Here is a 14,816-nt window from a genome sequence, read left to right on the forward strand (position 1 = left end):
AGAGAGAGAGAGGGATTGGATTGTAACTGTAAGGATGGGTTGTGACCGATGGTTTTAGCAGGGTATCAATTACATCATGTCTCAACCATAACCTGCGTGCGTGGTGTGAGTGTGTGTATGCGTGCGTGAGTGCGCGCGCGTGTGCGTGTGCGTGTATGGGAGTGAGGCTTGGTCGGTCGGTTCTGGGCGTTGTTGGAATCACCCAGGCCTGTTTTTGTTTTGGGAGTCTAAACCCTCAAATCAACATCCCATAATAAACAGAGCCGCTCTTCAGAGGACTGTAGCATAGTGGAGATTATCACTTATTGGTGCCTCCGTGTATTTATTCATGAAGGTGGACAAAGTATACATTGACGAGGGACTAACAAGATATTTGGTATCATCTTTAGTATTCTAAGGGCGGGCCACTTCCTGACAGTTGGATCATTAAATACTATTAAAATAAAATACTTAATTTCCCCGTACTGCTCTGCATCCACGAGTGTGTGTGTGTGTGTGTGTGTGTGTGTGTGTGTGTGTGTGTGTGTGTGTGTGTGTGTGTGTGTGTAAAACATAATATTTAATGGAAATGTCAAAAATAAAAACGACGGCTGTGATTTATTATCGTCATCATTGGAAGACAGGTTGCGGCACATTTTTGCAAACTCTGCACATTGAGTTGCAGCATTCAGCTCTCTCAATGGTCGGGTGGAAATCCCAGTCGACATTTACAATAGTCGACATTTATAAAACCTATGAACATTCACACACCTACTGGAAGGACACAGCACTCCGGGGAAGTAGGAACTATCTATTTATTTTTATTTGAGGGGAAAAGACCCTTCCAACAAACACGGGGTGACACAAAGTCAGCAGGTCGATACGAGGTCTCTGCCGCCCCCGTGCGGCGGAGGAAGGAACTGCAGCCAACTCCAGGCCTATGAGGACGTTGCAACAATGTGACTCCAGAAAAGGCACTATTCTCTTAATAACAGTACAATTAAAGTGTTACATTATACCATAAATACTTTAAAGGGTTTAAGCTGTTCAGCTGAATACAGTTATATAGCTTAAGCTCTTAGCATTGCAGTGAAATGACTGTAAAGGTTCTCGCCGTGGCTGTTGCAGCATAATGTACAAACAGTAAGTACTATTGGCATAAGGTTGGTTTATAATTGTCCGTCAGCATGCCACCCAGATCCACAGTATAATATATCCATGGTAGTTCACCTCGACTAAATGCTGATTGGTTGAGTAGGGAGCAAACATCTGGCGACATTGTGAACAAATTGGTTGCGATGATACGCCATCAGATGATTTCTGTGACTTGTTTAACGGAGTAGTTTGAAGAAAAGCTTCCAGTATTTCTGGATTGGTGTGCGTTTGGGATTTGGAAAACGCTATGGCGCCCCCTTGTGTTCACGTTAACACCAAACGCAAGTATAAATAATGTAGACACCGCAAAAACACCTGTGTAGTAACACATGCTGACAGAGGAGTATAAACTAGTCTGTACTCTCTCTCTCTCTCTCTCTCTCTCTCTCCCCCTCCCTCCCTCCCTCCCTCTCTCTCTCTCTCTCTCTCTCCCCCTCCCTCCCTCCCTCCCTCTCTCTCTCTCCCTCTCTCTCCCTCTCCCTCTCTCCCTCTCTCTCTCCCTAGTTGGTTTTCTGCTCTTTTTCTTTCCGTCTCTTCACCTCGGTGGCCACCGACCCGGCCGTGGCCCCCAGCATCCTCCCGATGGGCCCCCCGACAAAGAGCCCCACCAGGGACCCCAGCAGGGCCTCGGGCCGGACCAGCCCGGGGACCCTGCGGAGCCAACCCAGGAGCCTCTCCCACAGGCCCCACAGCAGGGAGGGAGGGGCGGAGGCGGGGGAGACGGCCAGGGAGGCCAGAACCCCACCCACGTCCACGTCCAGGTCCACCACGCTCCTCGCCGCCGCCACCCTCTCGCACTCCTCCTGCTCTGCTCCTTCTGCCTCGTGGCCTCCAGGCTCCTCCTCCTCTGTTCCCCCCCGTTCGGCTCTCTCTCTCCCCTCCAGGGTGAGCTGCTCCTGCCTCCTCCTCACCCTCCCCTCCGCCTCCTCGTACAGAGCGCACGTGAAGAACTCCTCTTCGCTCTCCTCCAACGCCTGCTGCACCTTCTTCAGCAGCTCCTGCACGCTCCTCCTCCTCTGCTTCTCCTCCTCCTCCTCCCCCTCAGCACCTCCTCCTGCTCCTCCTCCTCCTCCCCCGGCCCCCCTCAGGGCGTGGTACCGGCCCCCGCAGGAGTCAACCAGTTCCAGGAGGTCCCGGCGTCGGGTGGAGAGGAGCTCCTCCAGCGTCTTCACCTCCTTCTGCTCCTCCTTCTCCTGCTCCTCCTCTTCCTGCTCCTCCTCCCCGCGGGTGAAGAGCACCAGGGTGTGGGCGGTGACGGCCAGGGGCCCCAGGATGAGCTCCAGGGCGGCGAGGGCTCGCTCCTCCCCGTCCGGGGGCTGGTCCCCGGGGACACAGAGCAGGAAGGCGTGGGGCCCCGGGGAGGAGAGGGCCACGAAGGAGGAGACCAGCGCCCGCGCCTCCTCAGGAGGAGGTGCCCGGGAGCTGAACCAGTCTGGAACGGTCACCACGACGACCTGGGAGAGAGAGAGAGAGAGAGAGAGAGAGAGAGAGAGCATGACACTAAATAACAATATTTGCAAATATTTTCAAATGATGGACTACTTAATGTTCCTCAGTCCTAAATAGATTATAATAAAATAATAATAAAAGTTTTCCTCCATCTGGCCATAAATACAATATTGTCTATTCGTGGGATATCTTTTATAAGTGAGTCGCATTTTCTCAGGAGGTCCATAGCCTCACCTGTCGCCCCCCGACCCGGCCTCTGTGCCTCTGACACTGGGCAGCAGCACCGTCCTCCCCGCTCTGGAAGGCTGGCCGGCCGAGGATGGCGTCCCCGGCCGCGCTCTGCCCTGCTCCGGCCCGGCCCAGTAGCACCAGCCGGAGCTCCGGTTCTTCTTAGTACACAACATGACAAGAAACAAGTTGATGTTCTCATTTGTTATCGGGATTTCGTTAAGTCTGACGTGGTACAATAAACATGGTGGATGTGTTACTAGCACGCAGTTTAGACATGACGCCGTTTTATTCGCGCTGATGGGCGACTCCCCTCAGTCTCTTGTGAAGGGGAAATTCACCATCTCTACTGACTATCTGTTTAAAACAACTGACGCAGGGACAACGCGTTTACAATGCGTTTACATCTAGGGACTGAGTTCTCCTCAGTCCCTAGATGTAAGTGAGACCTACCGTGCTGTGATGTCTCCTCATCCATCCTGCTGCTCCTCTTGTTTTGGTATTAAAATGATCAGTCTGGATCTACTTCCTCGTTCTCAGCCCCTCCTGCCGCCACTGTAGCGTGAACCGGTCTGCAGTCTGCAACACCCCAGTCACATTCCTTCCACGGTGCGTGTGTGTGTGTGTGTGTGTGTGTGTGTGTGTGTGTATTAATATCTATGAGAACACAACCATAACGGATACATACCCGGAGGATAAACTTTAGACAATGAGTTAATTTGTTTTGGTTTCGTTTTCTTACTTTTGATTGTATCTGTATATTTTTGTTAAATTATTTATTTATTACTATATTATACATATTTGCTATTTAATTAGGCCTACCAGTAAATGCCAAATGTAGCTTATCCCCAGTAGGTTATGTTTGTTCTTCTACCATCTCATAGCCTACTTTTAATAGCCTCAATTTTACTTTATATAGTTTGAAAAGATCTAAAGCGCAATTAATGTCAGTGTTTGGAGGGGGATTAATGTTCCTTACCTTCAAAAATACAGTCCAGATCCAAGGTGAAATATAGCAGAGACATACAGATAATTTTCTTGAAAAACGTGTTTAATGTCAGTATTTGGGGTATCTTACAGTCAGTGTGTAGTTGTGTGTACAGGCTCCTCATAAAAGGCTCAACAGAGCAAAGTCCTTGGTGGATTTAAAAGCTGCAAACATCGGGTCATAGCAAATATTTAACAGCATAGCATCAAGTATATGAATGAAAAATAAGTTGTGAAATATATTATGTTGATGTCCAGTAAAATACCCGGACCCCGTCCGACCTGTATCTGTACACACAAGTAGAAAAGATAACCGGTCTGCGACCATCATCTGACACTGTTAAACATACACGCTTTGTACACAACAAACCTGCCTTGGTCGTAACAGTGGCAAACTCTCTCTCTCCAACACACAAACACACACACACACACACACACACACACACACACACACACACACACACACACACACACACACACACACACACACACAGACTTATAGAAACGTGGGCACACTCAATAAGAAAACACACACCATTTAACAACAGTTAAACCAAGCATTCGTGCCGAGGGAGAGCTTGGCAAAATAGGTTTCCTTTAAAAGTATAACAATTACAAAAAGGACATTTCTTTTTTGAAAAATACTATTTAAAACCATGTCGGTACTAAAAAATATCCACATATTCTTTCGTGGCCTGATTAAAAGCCTATGTATTGACGGCCATTCAAGAACGACGTTTGTACTCAAACTGGTTGTCTGCTCGGCCACCAGGTGGCGCCAACCGACGCTAGCGGTCATGATGGCTAACGGACGTTTTTTTGTTTTGGCGTTTTTCGAACGCTAGCTTAGCTTTCACGGCTAACAAATACTAGCACCATCGTGAAAACCAAGCTAAGTGAGCCTCGTCTTGAGTGCTAGAGGCTAGCTTCGTCTTGACCGCCAACCGACGTTAGCTAGCTTCGTCTTGACCGACAACTGAAGCAAGTGGGGGTGGCCTCACAGGCCGGGCATGATGTAGGCCACGTTGTCCAGCGTGTTGGACTGGGGAGGGAACAGAATGGAGGGAAAGTCCTGGTTAGCATTAGCTTCTTTCTTTAAGGTGGAATATGGAGTATTTATTATTGGAATGATCAATGATGTTCTTTAATTATCGGCTTTATTTATTACTATTTCGTTTGATGTTTTATTCTATGACTGATTCCCAACATTAATTTATTGATTTATTGAAAACTAAAGATAATACTCAACTAATAATTACTAATAACTGATAATAGTATAAGCTGACAGTAACTTTATTAATAGAGTACATTCCAAAACAAAAAAAAACGTTCTTTAAATTGAAACAGACTAAAGACTGAAAGTCAAAGCTTGAGTAAAACGGGTTAAACCCGTCTAAGGAAGACGCACCAGGACGTTCCGAGGACAGCCGTTGAGCTGAGGGATCTGAGCGGTGAGACAGGTCAGTGGCCCCAGGGCACACAGGATGGAGTCCAGGAGGACAGACAGGCTACCCGAGACCGCCACCATGCCCTGAGAGACAGACACCGGGGTTATTAGAACATCAGACAGACAGACTTTCATGGTCCAAAATGTGACAATCTGTCTTCAGCCTCACAGGACGAGTAAAACGACGTGTCTTAAAACACAAGAATCAGAAAAAATGCTATAACTAACAATAAGAATAATGTTCAGTTAATGCACAGAAGGCCAGTCAGAGGTAAAACTACAAAAGTGTGTGTGTGTCTCTGCGTCTGTCTGTCTGCCTGTGTGCCCACCTCGGTTTCCTGTAGCCGGTGTCCAATCAGGGACAGCGACTCTCCGAGCAGCTGCAGGTGTGCGGCGGCGTCGATGGGGTCCACCTCCGGGATGCGGGCGGGGGACAGCGACAGGCCGGCGGCGGACCCCCTGGAGGGGGACCCCAGGCTCGCGGCCCCGCCCACACTCTTCAGGGCCCCTTTACTCTTGGTGTCGGTGGAGGTGCTGCGCTTCACCGTGGTGGCCTCCGCCTTGTTCTGCTTGTGCTGAAGGTACTGAGCCTTTTGTCTCCATACCTACACACACACACAGGTCAGGACACACACACACACAGGTCAGGACACACACACACACACACACAGGTCAGGACACACACACACAGGTCAGGACACACACACACACACACAAGTCAGGACACACACACACAGGTCAGGACACACACACACAGGTCAGGACACACACACACAGGTCAGGACACACACACACACACACAAGTCAGGACACACACACAGGTCAGGACACACACACACACACACAAGTCAGGACACACACACAGGTCAGGACACACACACACACACAAACACACACACACACACACACACACACGCTCCAGCAGGTCAGTGCCACTGCTGGAGCGAGTGCCAGGGAGAACATACGATCCTTTTGCTAAATGTTTTCAGGTAACACCCACCAGCTTGTCTTTCTCAGGCATGGCCTTCCACACCTCTGCCAGCCTCTTGCTGAGCTCACCGAACACTGGATACACAAACACAGAGAAGGGAATTCAATGGTTTTTGTTTTGATTCCACCCCCAACGTCCACGTTCACCTGAACCGTCCTTCAGGGAGAGGTCTTACCCCGCCCGCCGCTTTGAGACACGCCTCTGAATTCAGTTCTGAGTCATGGTAGTACTCACCGAGGCCAGGCTGCTCTGCGTTGATGTTGACGCGGTACTCCTTACAGAACACCTGATAGGCTGTTGTGTTCTTCTTCTTTGGCTGAGAGGCACAGCAGAAGAAGAAGATGAGGATGATGATTCGCTAAACTTCACCCCTAACTTCATCATTAATGATGAAGTTAGGGGTGTACCACCAACCACAGGTAACGGTTGGGGCTTATGTTGTTCCTTTGAAGAATTGTGAATCACGTTTGTTGTTGTGCGTGTAATAATAAAAAATAACGTATAATAAATGTAAACTTATTTTCAGTCGGTAAAACCGAATTAAAAAAAAATCCCAGCCAACTCTGAAAACAACATCAACTAATTAGAATTAGTGTAGAATTGATAATGCTAGTTGATTGGGTTTAATAACATGTGTGTTTAATTACAGCATACACGGATCAGGAGTCTACACAACAACCCACAGCAGCTAACTCGATAAACAACAAACCTTTAGAAAATAGAGGGGGAAAAACATAATTCTACATTTTATTTTACCGCACACTCAGATGGCTGATCAGCTGGTCAGTGAATGACCCCTGACCCCTCCCTTTACTACCACCTCCTCCTCTGACCCCTCCCTTTACTACCACCTCCTCCTCTGACCCCTCCCTTTACTACCACCTCCTCCTCTGACCCCTCCCTTTACTACCACCTCCTCCTCTGACCCCTCCCTTTACTACCACCTCCTCCTCTGACCCCTCCCTTTACTACCACCTCCTCCTCTGACCCCTCCCTTTACTACCACCTCCTCCTCTGACCCCTCCCTTTACTACCACCTCCTCCTCTGACCCCTCCCTTTACTACCACCTCCTCCTCTGACCCCTCCCTTTACTACCACCTCCTCCTCTGACCCCTCCCTTTACAACCACCTCCTCCTCTGACCCCTCCCTTTACTACCACCTCCTCCTCTGACCCCTCCCTTTACTACCACCTCCTCCTCTGACCCCTCCCTTTACTACCACCTCCTCCTCTGACCCCTCCCTTTACTACCACCTCCTCCTCTGACCCCTCCCTTTACTACCACCTCCTCCTCTGACCCCTCCCTTTACTACCACCTCCTCCTCTGACCCCTCCCTTTACTACCACCTCCTCCTCTGACCCCTCCCTTTACTACCACCTCCTCCTCTGACCCCTCCCTTTACTACCACCTCCTCCTCTGACCCCTCCCTTTACTACCACCTCCTCCTCTGACCCCTCCCTTTACTACCACCTCCTCCTCTGACCCCTCCCTTTACTACCACCTCCTCCTCTGACCCCTCCCTTTACTACCACCTCCTCCTCCTTTGACCCCTCCCTTTACTACCACCTCCTCCTCCTTTGACCCCTCCCTTTACTACCACCTCCTCCTCCTTTGACCCCTCCCCTTTTCTACCACCTCCTCTGACCCCTCCCTTTACTACCACCTCCTCCTCCTTTGACCCCTCCCCTTTTCTACCACCTCCTCCTCCTTTGACCCCTCCCCTTTGACCCCTCCCCTTTACTACCACCTCCTCCTTTGACCCCTCCCCTTTACTACCACCTCCTCCTTTGACCCCTCCCCTTTACTACCACCTCCTCCTTTGACCCCTCCCCTTTACTCCCACCTCCTCCTTTGACCCCTCCCCTTTACTACCACCTCCTCCTCTGACCCCTCCCTTTACTACCACCTCCTCCTTTGACCCCTCCCTTTACTACCACCTCCTCCTCTGACCCCTCCCTTTACTACCACCTCCTCCTCTGACCCCTCCCTTTACTACCACCTCCTCCTCTGACCCCTCCCTTTACTACCACCTCCTCCTCTGACCCCTCCCTTTACTACCACCTCCTCCTCTGACCCCTCCCTTTACTACCACCTCCTCCTCTGACCCCTCCCTTTACTACCACCTCCTCCTCCTCTGACCCCTCCCTTTACTACCACCTCCTCCTCTGACCCCTCCCTTTACTACCACCTCCTCCTCTGACCCCTCCCTTTACTACCACCTCCTCCTCTGACCCCTCCCTTTACTACCACCTCCTCCTCCTTTGACCCCTCCCTTTACTACCACCTCCTCCTCTGACCCCTCCCTTTACTACCACCTCCTCCTCCTTTGACCCCTCCCTTTACTACCACCTCCTCCTCTGACCCCTCCCTTTACTACCACCTCCTCCTCTGACCCCTCCCTTTACTACCACCTCCTCCTCTGACCCCTCCCTTTACTACCACCTCCTCCTCTGACCCCTCCCTTTACTACCACCTCCTCCTCTGACCCCTCCCTTTACTACCACCTCCTCCTCTGACCCCTCCCTTTACTACCACCTCCTCCTCTGACCCCTCCCTTTACTACCACCTCCTCCTCTGACCCCTCCCTTTACTACCACCTCCTCCTCTGACCCCTCCCTTTACTACCACCTCCTCCTCTGACCCCTCCCTTTACTACCACCTCCTCCTCCTTTGACCCCTCCCTTTACTACCACCTCCTCCTCCTTTGACCCCTCCCTTTACTACCACCTCCTCCTCCTTTGACCCCTCCCCTTTTCTACCACCTCCTCTGACCCCTCCCTTTACTACCACCTCCTCCTCCTTTGACCCCTCCCCTTTTCTACCACCTCCTCTGACCCCTCCCTTTACTACCTCCTCCTCCTTTGACCCCTCCCCTTTTCTACCACCTCCTCCTCCTTTGACCCCTCCCCTTTGACCCCTCCCCTTTACTACCACCTCCTCCTTTGACCCCTCCCCTTTACTACCACCTCCTCCTTTGACCCCTCCCCTTTACTACCACCTCCTCCTTTGACCCCTCCCCTTTACTCCCACCTCCTCCTTTGACCCCTCCCCTTTACTACCACCTCCTCCTTTGACCCCTCCCCTTTACTACCACCTCCTCCTTTGACCCCTCCCCTTTTCTACCACCTCCTCCTCCTTTGACCCCTCCCCTTTACTACCACCTCCTCCTTTGTCCCCTCCCCTGTACTCCCACCTCCTCCTTTGACCCCTCCCCTTTACTACCACCTCCTCATTTGACCCCCCCCTTTACTCCTTTTTACTCCCACCTCCTCCTTTGACCCCCCCCTTTACTCCCACCTCCTCCTCCTTTGACCCCTCCCCTTTACTACCACCTCCTCCTTTGACCCCTCCCCTTTACTACCACCTCCTCCTTTGACCCCTCCCCTTTACTCCCACCTCCTCCTTTGACCCCTCCCCTTTACTCCCACCTCCTCCTTTGACCCCTCCCCTGTACTCCCACCTCCTCCTTTGACCCCTCCCCTTTACCACTACCTTGTCCTTCTCCTTGCCGTGCTTCTCCTTCTCCTCCTTCTTCTTCTTCTTGTCCGGGGGGGCCTCCCCGGCGGGGTGATGGTGGGGGTGGTGAGGATTGGGGGGCAGGGGGGCGTTCATGGCGTACATGGGCCCCACCGCGCTGTGGCTCACCGTGGGGTGCCCGTGGCCGTGGCCCCTGGACACGTCTGGGGGGGACCGGGGCACAAGGTCAGTAAAAACCCAGTGAACGGTAGGGAGCTGGTCCGCCAGAGACCACCCGGCTAACTGCTTACACTTACATGTAGGAGACACTTTCATCATAGGGACTTACAATAAGTCCATTTGTCAGAAGAAAGAGAGACAACAGCATATCTCCGTCGGTACGGTAGGGATGTTCATAGAACCAGGGGAGCTGCTTCCTACGGCGTGGAACAGCGGTTTGCCACAGTGGGGTAATCCCCTGGGCTATCGGGGGAGTTTGAAGAGCCACAATTCAACCCGATATATTTTGCCGTATTATGCGTTCAATTCAAAAACTAAAAGAATGCACTGCAGATATGATGACAAAATTTACATTAAAAATTCAATCTGTATTATAAATTACTAAACATAATTTGTAATGTTGAATTAATATTAAATATATTTAGAAATACAAGGTCTAAGAAGAAAAAAAACACTGTTATAAGTAGCTTCAACCAAAGCAACTGCTAAATGTAAGAAGCTTAACTATCTCATCAAAGTAAAAAGTGACAAAATCCGGGTTCTTTGGTTGGTGGTTAAACTAGTGATGGTTAGCGCTTGGCACTTGTTTCTATGAGCATCCTTACTGTACCCACGGCGATATATTGTTGTTTCTCTTTCTTCTGACAAACGTACTTATTGTAAGTCGCTTTGGATAAAAGCGTCTGCTAAATGCCGCAAATGTAAAGACATATAAACGGTTGAGTTTGGTTGTCATGGACACCCACCCGACGCTGACGTCTTGCTGTGCTTGCGCTCTTTGCCGCTCTTCTCCTTGTCGCGCTCCTTGTCCTTGTCCTTCCTCTTCTTGGACTTCTTGCTCTTCTTGCTCTTCTTCTTGGAGAGGTGTGTGTATGAGTCGTCGATGACCAGCTCCCCGGCCTCCAACTCGCCCCCCGACGACGAGCTGTCGTCGCCCATACCCCCACCGTAGTGACCTGCAGGGCGGGGCGTCCCATTGGTTAGGAGTCAACCAAGGAACGGACCAATAAGAAGACTTGATGGTCTAGGGTAGGGTAGAGCTAGTGACAAGTCATTTAAAACTTAAAGTACAAAAATGCAAATGTTCTCAAAAAGTCTGAATTGATTAATTGATTAGGTTTAGGATTTAGTGTCATTAGACCTGGATATAACAAAAGGGGCAAAGATATTACTTGTGATGATGGATTCATTCAAAATAAATGCCATCAACATTGTGTTGCATTCTAGTAATACACTAGAATAGACCTTTCTTTCTCTCTGGTAGGAACTCGTTTGTTTTCCCCTCCACGTCTACAATGCCTCCTCTATCTTAAACACGCAAAACCTACGATAAAACCCGTGTAAAAGGACCCTGATTCTAAACCAATCAGAGTCCCTCTCTAAGCTGACCCGCCCCCTCTAGAGATGACCGCAGGGAGCAGCTCTACGCCCAACACGTCCTCTTACCCTCCACCTCCACCTCCTTCCCCACGATGGGCAGCGGCTCCCGCGCCGACGCCTTCTTCTTTGTCTTCCCGGGGGCCCCGCCGCGCTCCCCGCGCTCCTTCTCCTTGCGGCCGGGGCCCTTGGCGCCGTGCGGGGGGGGGCCCGGGGCCGGGAAGCCGTCGCGCTCCGGGGCCACCAGGAGCTTCATCTTCAGGCCGTCTGCCTCGCGCAGCGCCAGCGGCTCCTCCTTCCCGCTGCCGCCGTGGAACAGGGACGACTTGGAGGAGGAGGAGGAGGAGGAGTGCTTCTTGGAGGAGGAGGAGGAGGAGGAGGAGGCGGGCCGCGGGTGGGAGGAGTGGCCTCCTTTGCTGTTCCCGCCCCCGCTGGTTGAGCCGTGCTTGCGGTCCTTGGAGGAGAGGGAGGGGTAGGAGGGCTTCTTGTTCATGTGGGGGCTGGGCGCCGTGCCCGTGGCCAGGGGGGAGGTGATGGCCTGCAGGAGGCCCATGGCCGTGTCGGCGGCGTTGGAGGAGGAGAGGGAGGAGGGGGGGGGCAGTGAGGAGAGCTGCGGCGAGCGGTCCGTTGACTTTCGCTTCTTCTTGTGCGCGGGCTGGCCGGCGCCATCGTGGTCTGAGCGGCGGGATGACGCACGCACACACACACACACACACACACACACACACAAACACCAAACACTTTATATTAAAATGACATTGCATTTCTATCCTTCCACAATACTAACACATTTTTATACTTTATTATTTTTTAAGCCAAAGAGGTAATGTCTTAACCAAGAGTCCACTTTGATCATCCAAGTCAGACCTCGACAGACCTGGTACCACCTGAGATTGTGAGGATGTATCGTGATAATTACAGAACTGCATATTGTGATGTCCCTCCGGATTCCAGTGTTTCAGTAAAAGATTAATCATAACTACGGCCATCTCCATCCACTACGAAAACTGAGCTTCTTCAAAGTGTTCTCCACAGTGGGTGAATCGGAGAACGGCCGCTGTGAGGACGATCCAATATAACAGAAAACGATTATTTATAAATGGTTTGGGATCCAGACATTTGCGTAAGTGCTCTGTTCGGCGGTCACGCTGGGAGAGCTAGAGAGCTCTGGACGCATTAATCCAGTCCCAGTACGGTGTGGACACTGTCTAAGTGGGAGTCCCGTCCCTCTGAGATCCACCAGGAGATACTCTACCAGCCCTTCACTGCTTCACAGCCCACGCGTCTGAGAGTGGAGGAGGCTCACTTAGGAAGGGTTCTAGATTAGCATTGATCAGTATCAGAGCATCGCTAGGAGTGTGTGTGTGTGTGTGTGTGTGTGTGTGTGTGTTTGTTTGTGTGTGTATGTGTGTTTGTTTGTGTGTGTATGTGTGTGTGTGTGTGTGATTGCAGTAGTTCTCCACAGTCCGTCTACTTGAGTCATCATTAGCTTCTGCCTGAACTCCTCAGTCATAATTTGCTTCTGTCTCAACTGTCAGTCATCGTTTGCTTCTGTCTGATCTCCTCAGTCAGGGGTTCTCACCTCGGTAATAGAAGTCGTCACTTTGCTTCTTCTTCTTCTTGTGGCCGTCTCCTCCCAGCAGGAACAGCTCAGAGTCCTGTCGAGAAACAAAGGGAGGCTTGACATTAGGAAAACACGTTCACATGTCCACCTTAGAATGCATCTTCCAATATGTCTGAGGTGGGGTTCAGGGGTGAAACGGATGGAAAGATGGATTCATGGAACGGAAAAGTAACAATGTAGAAATTTGACACACAGATGAAGAATAAAACGAGACCCTGCGAGATGGAGGGGTGGGATGAGGAACCTTTGGTCGTTTCTTGGAGGTCTTTCGGACCTGCGCAGCCATCTCCTCCTCCTCCCTCAGGAGGTCTTTGTAGGATCTCCTCTTCTCCCGCTGGCTACGGCCAGCCACCAGGCCCCGATCCCCCTCCATGCCCACGTCTAGGGGCGGGACACAGAGGTTATCCTTATGGCAGTGACCTTTGACCTGTGGTGTGTGTGTGTGTGTGTCTCTCTCTTTCTAGACAGAAGGCTTTCCACTAGGCTGCTAGCCATCTTATGCTACCATGTCATTCCCTCTCTTCTTTAAACCACTCTCCTGTCAGTCTACTCTCCCCTGTCCATAAAGGCATACATATGTCTGATATATGGACTACTTATTTGTGTTAATTGATTTTTTTAATATTTAGCTTCAGAATATTGTCTTTTGCACTTTTGATCCAAAGTGACTTCAAGTTAATCCAGGTTAGGCGGTTGACATCGGGAATCAAACTTTGGGTCAACCTTCTAAATGACCCACCTTTTGGGATGGGATTCAATCACTGGCCTGTAGTATACTAACAGGAATTTTAATATACTGTAGTTTGAAATAATAATAATACATATATAAAACCACACATTCTGATGACCAACTGGAGTGCCCCCTGGAGAGAGTGACACCGAAGATGAGAGTCCCATACCCATTCCTCCTTTACTGATGATCTCCTCAAAAGCCATGGTCTGTCCTCTCTCCTCCTCAAAGTGGTTTCAGAGTTCCTCGATTCTATGGACCGCATTCAGACCAGACAATGACCTGTGAACAGTACATAGAAAGACACACACATTCCAGTTACCTGATTCAAGCTTTGCTTGTAACACAACAAACACGTCATCTTCTAAATACTGACCTCCGCAGAATATTATCATCATCACCACAAATTATTGCACGGTTACATCCAGCAGTGTGTGCCAAACTACTCAAACACATAGTGGAAAGAAAACTAGCGGCCAGTCGATCCACTCACAGGTACCACCGGGATGTCAAATAAATCCAGCCCAGCTCCATCAGGTAAAGTGGAGAAAGCTCAGAGCAACTTACTATCATCGGGCTGCAAACCACCCAAACACTAATGCCTCATTAAACCAACGCTGCTCAACCACTAAATGACCAATATTAGTATTCAATATTTATACAATCATTCCCGCCTACTTTCGCAAGAGATACACAAACACACCCCCTTTCATTCACTTGGGACTCCCGACATTTCAAACCCGCTCCGACTTGGTGCGGCTGGAAGTCGCGGCGGTGCGGGTCTGAGGGCGACGCCGCGGCGGGCGGCTCTCGGCCCGGCGCGGCAGCCAAGGCCCTGCCGCTCTTACGGAGGGCTAAAGCGGGACTTCCATACGATCAACTCCATGCATATGTGTGTTCGCGCATGGGTTGCACTATGTGGGATGTATTACCATCGGGAAAAGGGATATGATACGGGTTATTAAAGCGTACTACCTCTGTGAATTTAGCGATTTTACGCGGGTCCGGTCGCCATCTTGGATGTCGGGGAACAACAATGCATGTTGGTGGGGGCGGGGCTTAGGGGGCACAGCCAATCGGAGGAGAGCGGTAGTAGCCATATCAGGAGAGGGGTGTGACGACGACAGGCGGTAGGGGGCGCCAAGTGTCACT

The 14,816-nt window shown here is 50.7% G+C and overlaps 2 protein-coding genes across 6 annotated transcripts; both read right to left on the reverse strand.

The window, feature by feature from the left end:
- Window positions 1-1,604: 1,604 nt before the first annotated feature.
- LOC307082343 (uncharacterized protein) lies at window positions 1,605-3,413 on the reverse strand. Of its 2 annotated transcripts, none has more exons than XM_079745885.1 (3): window positions 3,265-3,413; window positions 2,818-2,969; window positions 1,605-2,588 (listed from the first exon to the last, which is right to left on the reverse strand). In XM_079745885.1, exons 1-3 carry the CDS (start codon window positions 3,287-3,289, stop codon window positions 1,635-1,637), a joined length of 1,131 nt encoding a protein of 376 aa, XP_079602011.1. In that variant the 5' UTR covers window positions 3,290-3,413; the 3' UTR covers window positions 1,605-1,634. The 2 variants fall into 2 exon arrangements, with proteins under 2 accessions (XP_079602011.1, XP_079602010.1); XM_079745884.1 differs by having other exon boundaries at window positions 2,818-2,972; window positions 3,265-3,363.
- Window positions 3,414-3,875: 462 nt separating this feature from the next.
- hmgxb4a (HMG box domain containing 4a) lies at window positions 3,876-14,691 on the reverse strand. 4 transcript variants are annotated; one of them, XM_079746864.1, is made up of 12 exons: window positions 14,640-14,691; window positions 13,834-13,946; window positions 13,179-13,315; window positions 12,893-12,968; window positions 11,380-11,985; window positions 10,680-10,889; window positions 9,730-9,917; window positions 6,471-6,552; window positions 6,246-6,310; window positions 5,575-5,850; window positions 5,207-5,329; window positions 3,876-4,840 (listed from the first exon to the last, which is right to left on the reverse strand). In XM_079746864.1, the coding sequence occupies exons 2-12, from the start codon at window positions 13,868-13,870 to the stop codon at window positions 4,796-4,798; spliced, it is 1,845 nt and encodes a 614-aa protein (XP_079602990.1). In that variant the 5' UTR covers window positions 13,871-13,946; window positions 14,640-14,691; the 3' UTR covers window positions 3,876-4,795. The 4 variants fall into 4 exon arrangements, with proteins under 4 accessions (XP_079602990.1, XP_079602989.1, XP_079602988.1 ...); XM_079746863.1 differs by having other exon boundaries at window positions 9,727-9,917; XM_079746862.1 differs by having other exon boundaries at window positions 13,149-13,315.
- Window positions 14,692-14,816: the final 125 nt, after the last annotated feature.

Source organism: Pollachius pollachius (assembly GCF_949987615.1).
Source record: "Pollachius pollachius genome assembly, chromosome: 11".
NCBI classification, from domain to species: Eukaryota; Metazoa; Chordata; class Actinopteri; order Gadiformes; family Gadidae; genus Pollachius; species Pollachius pollachius.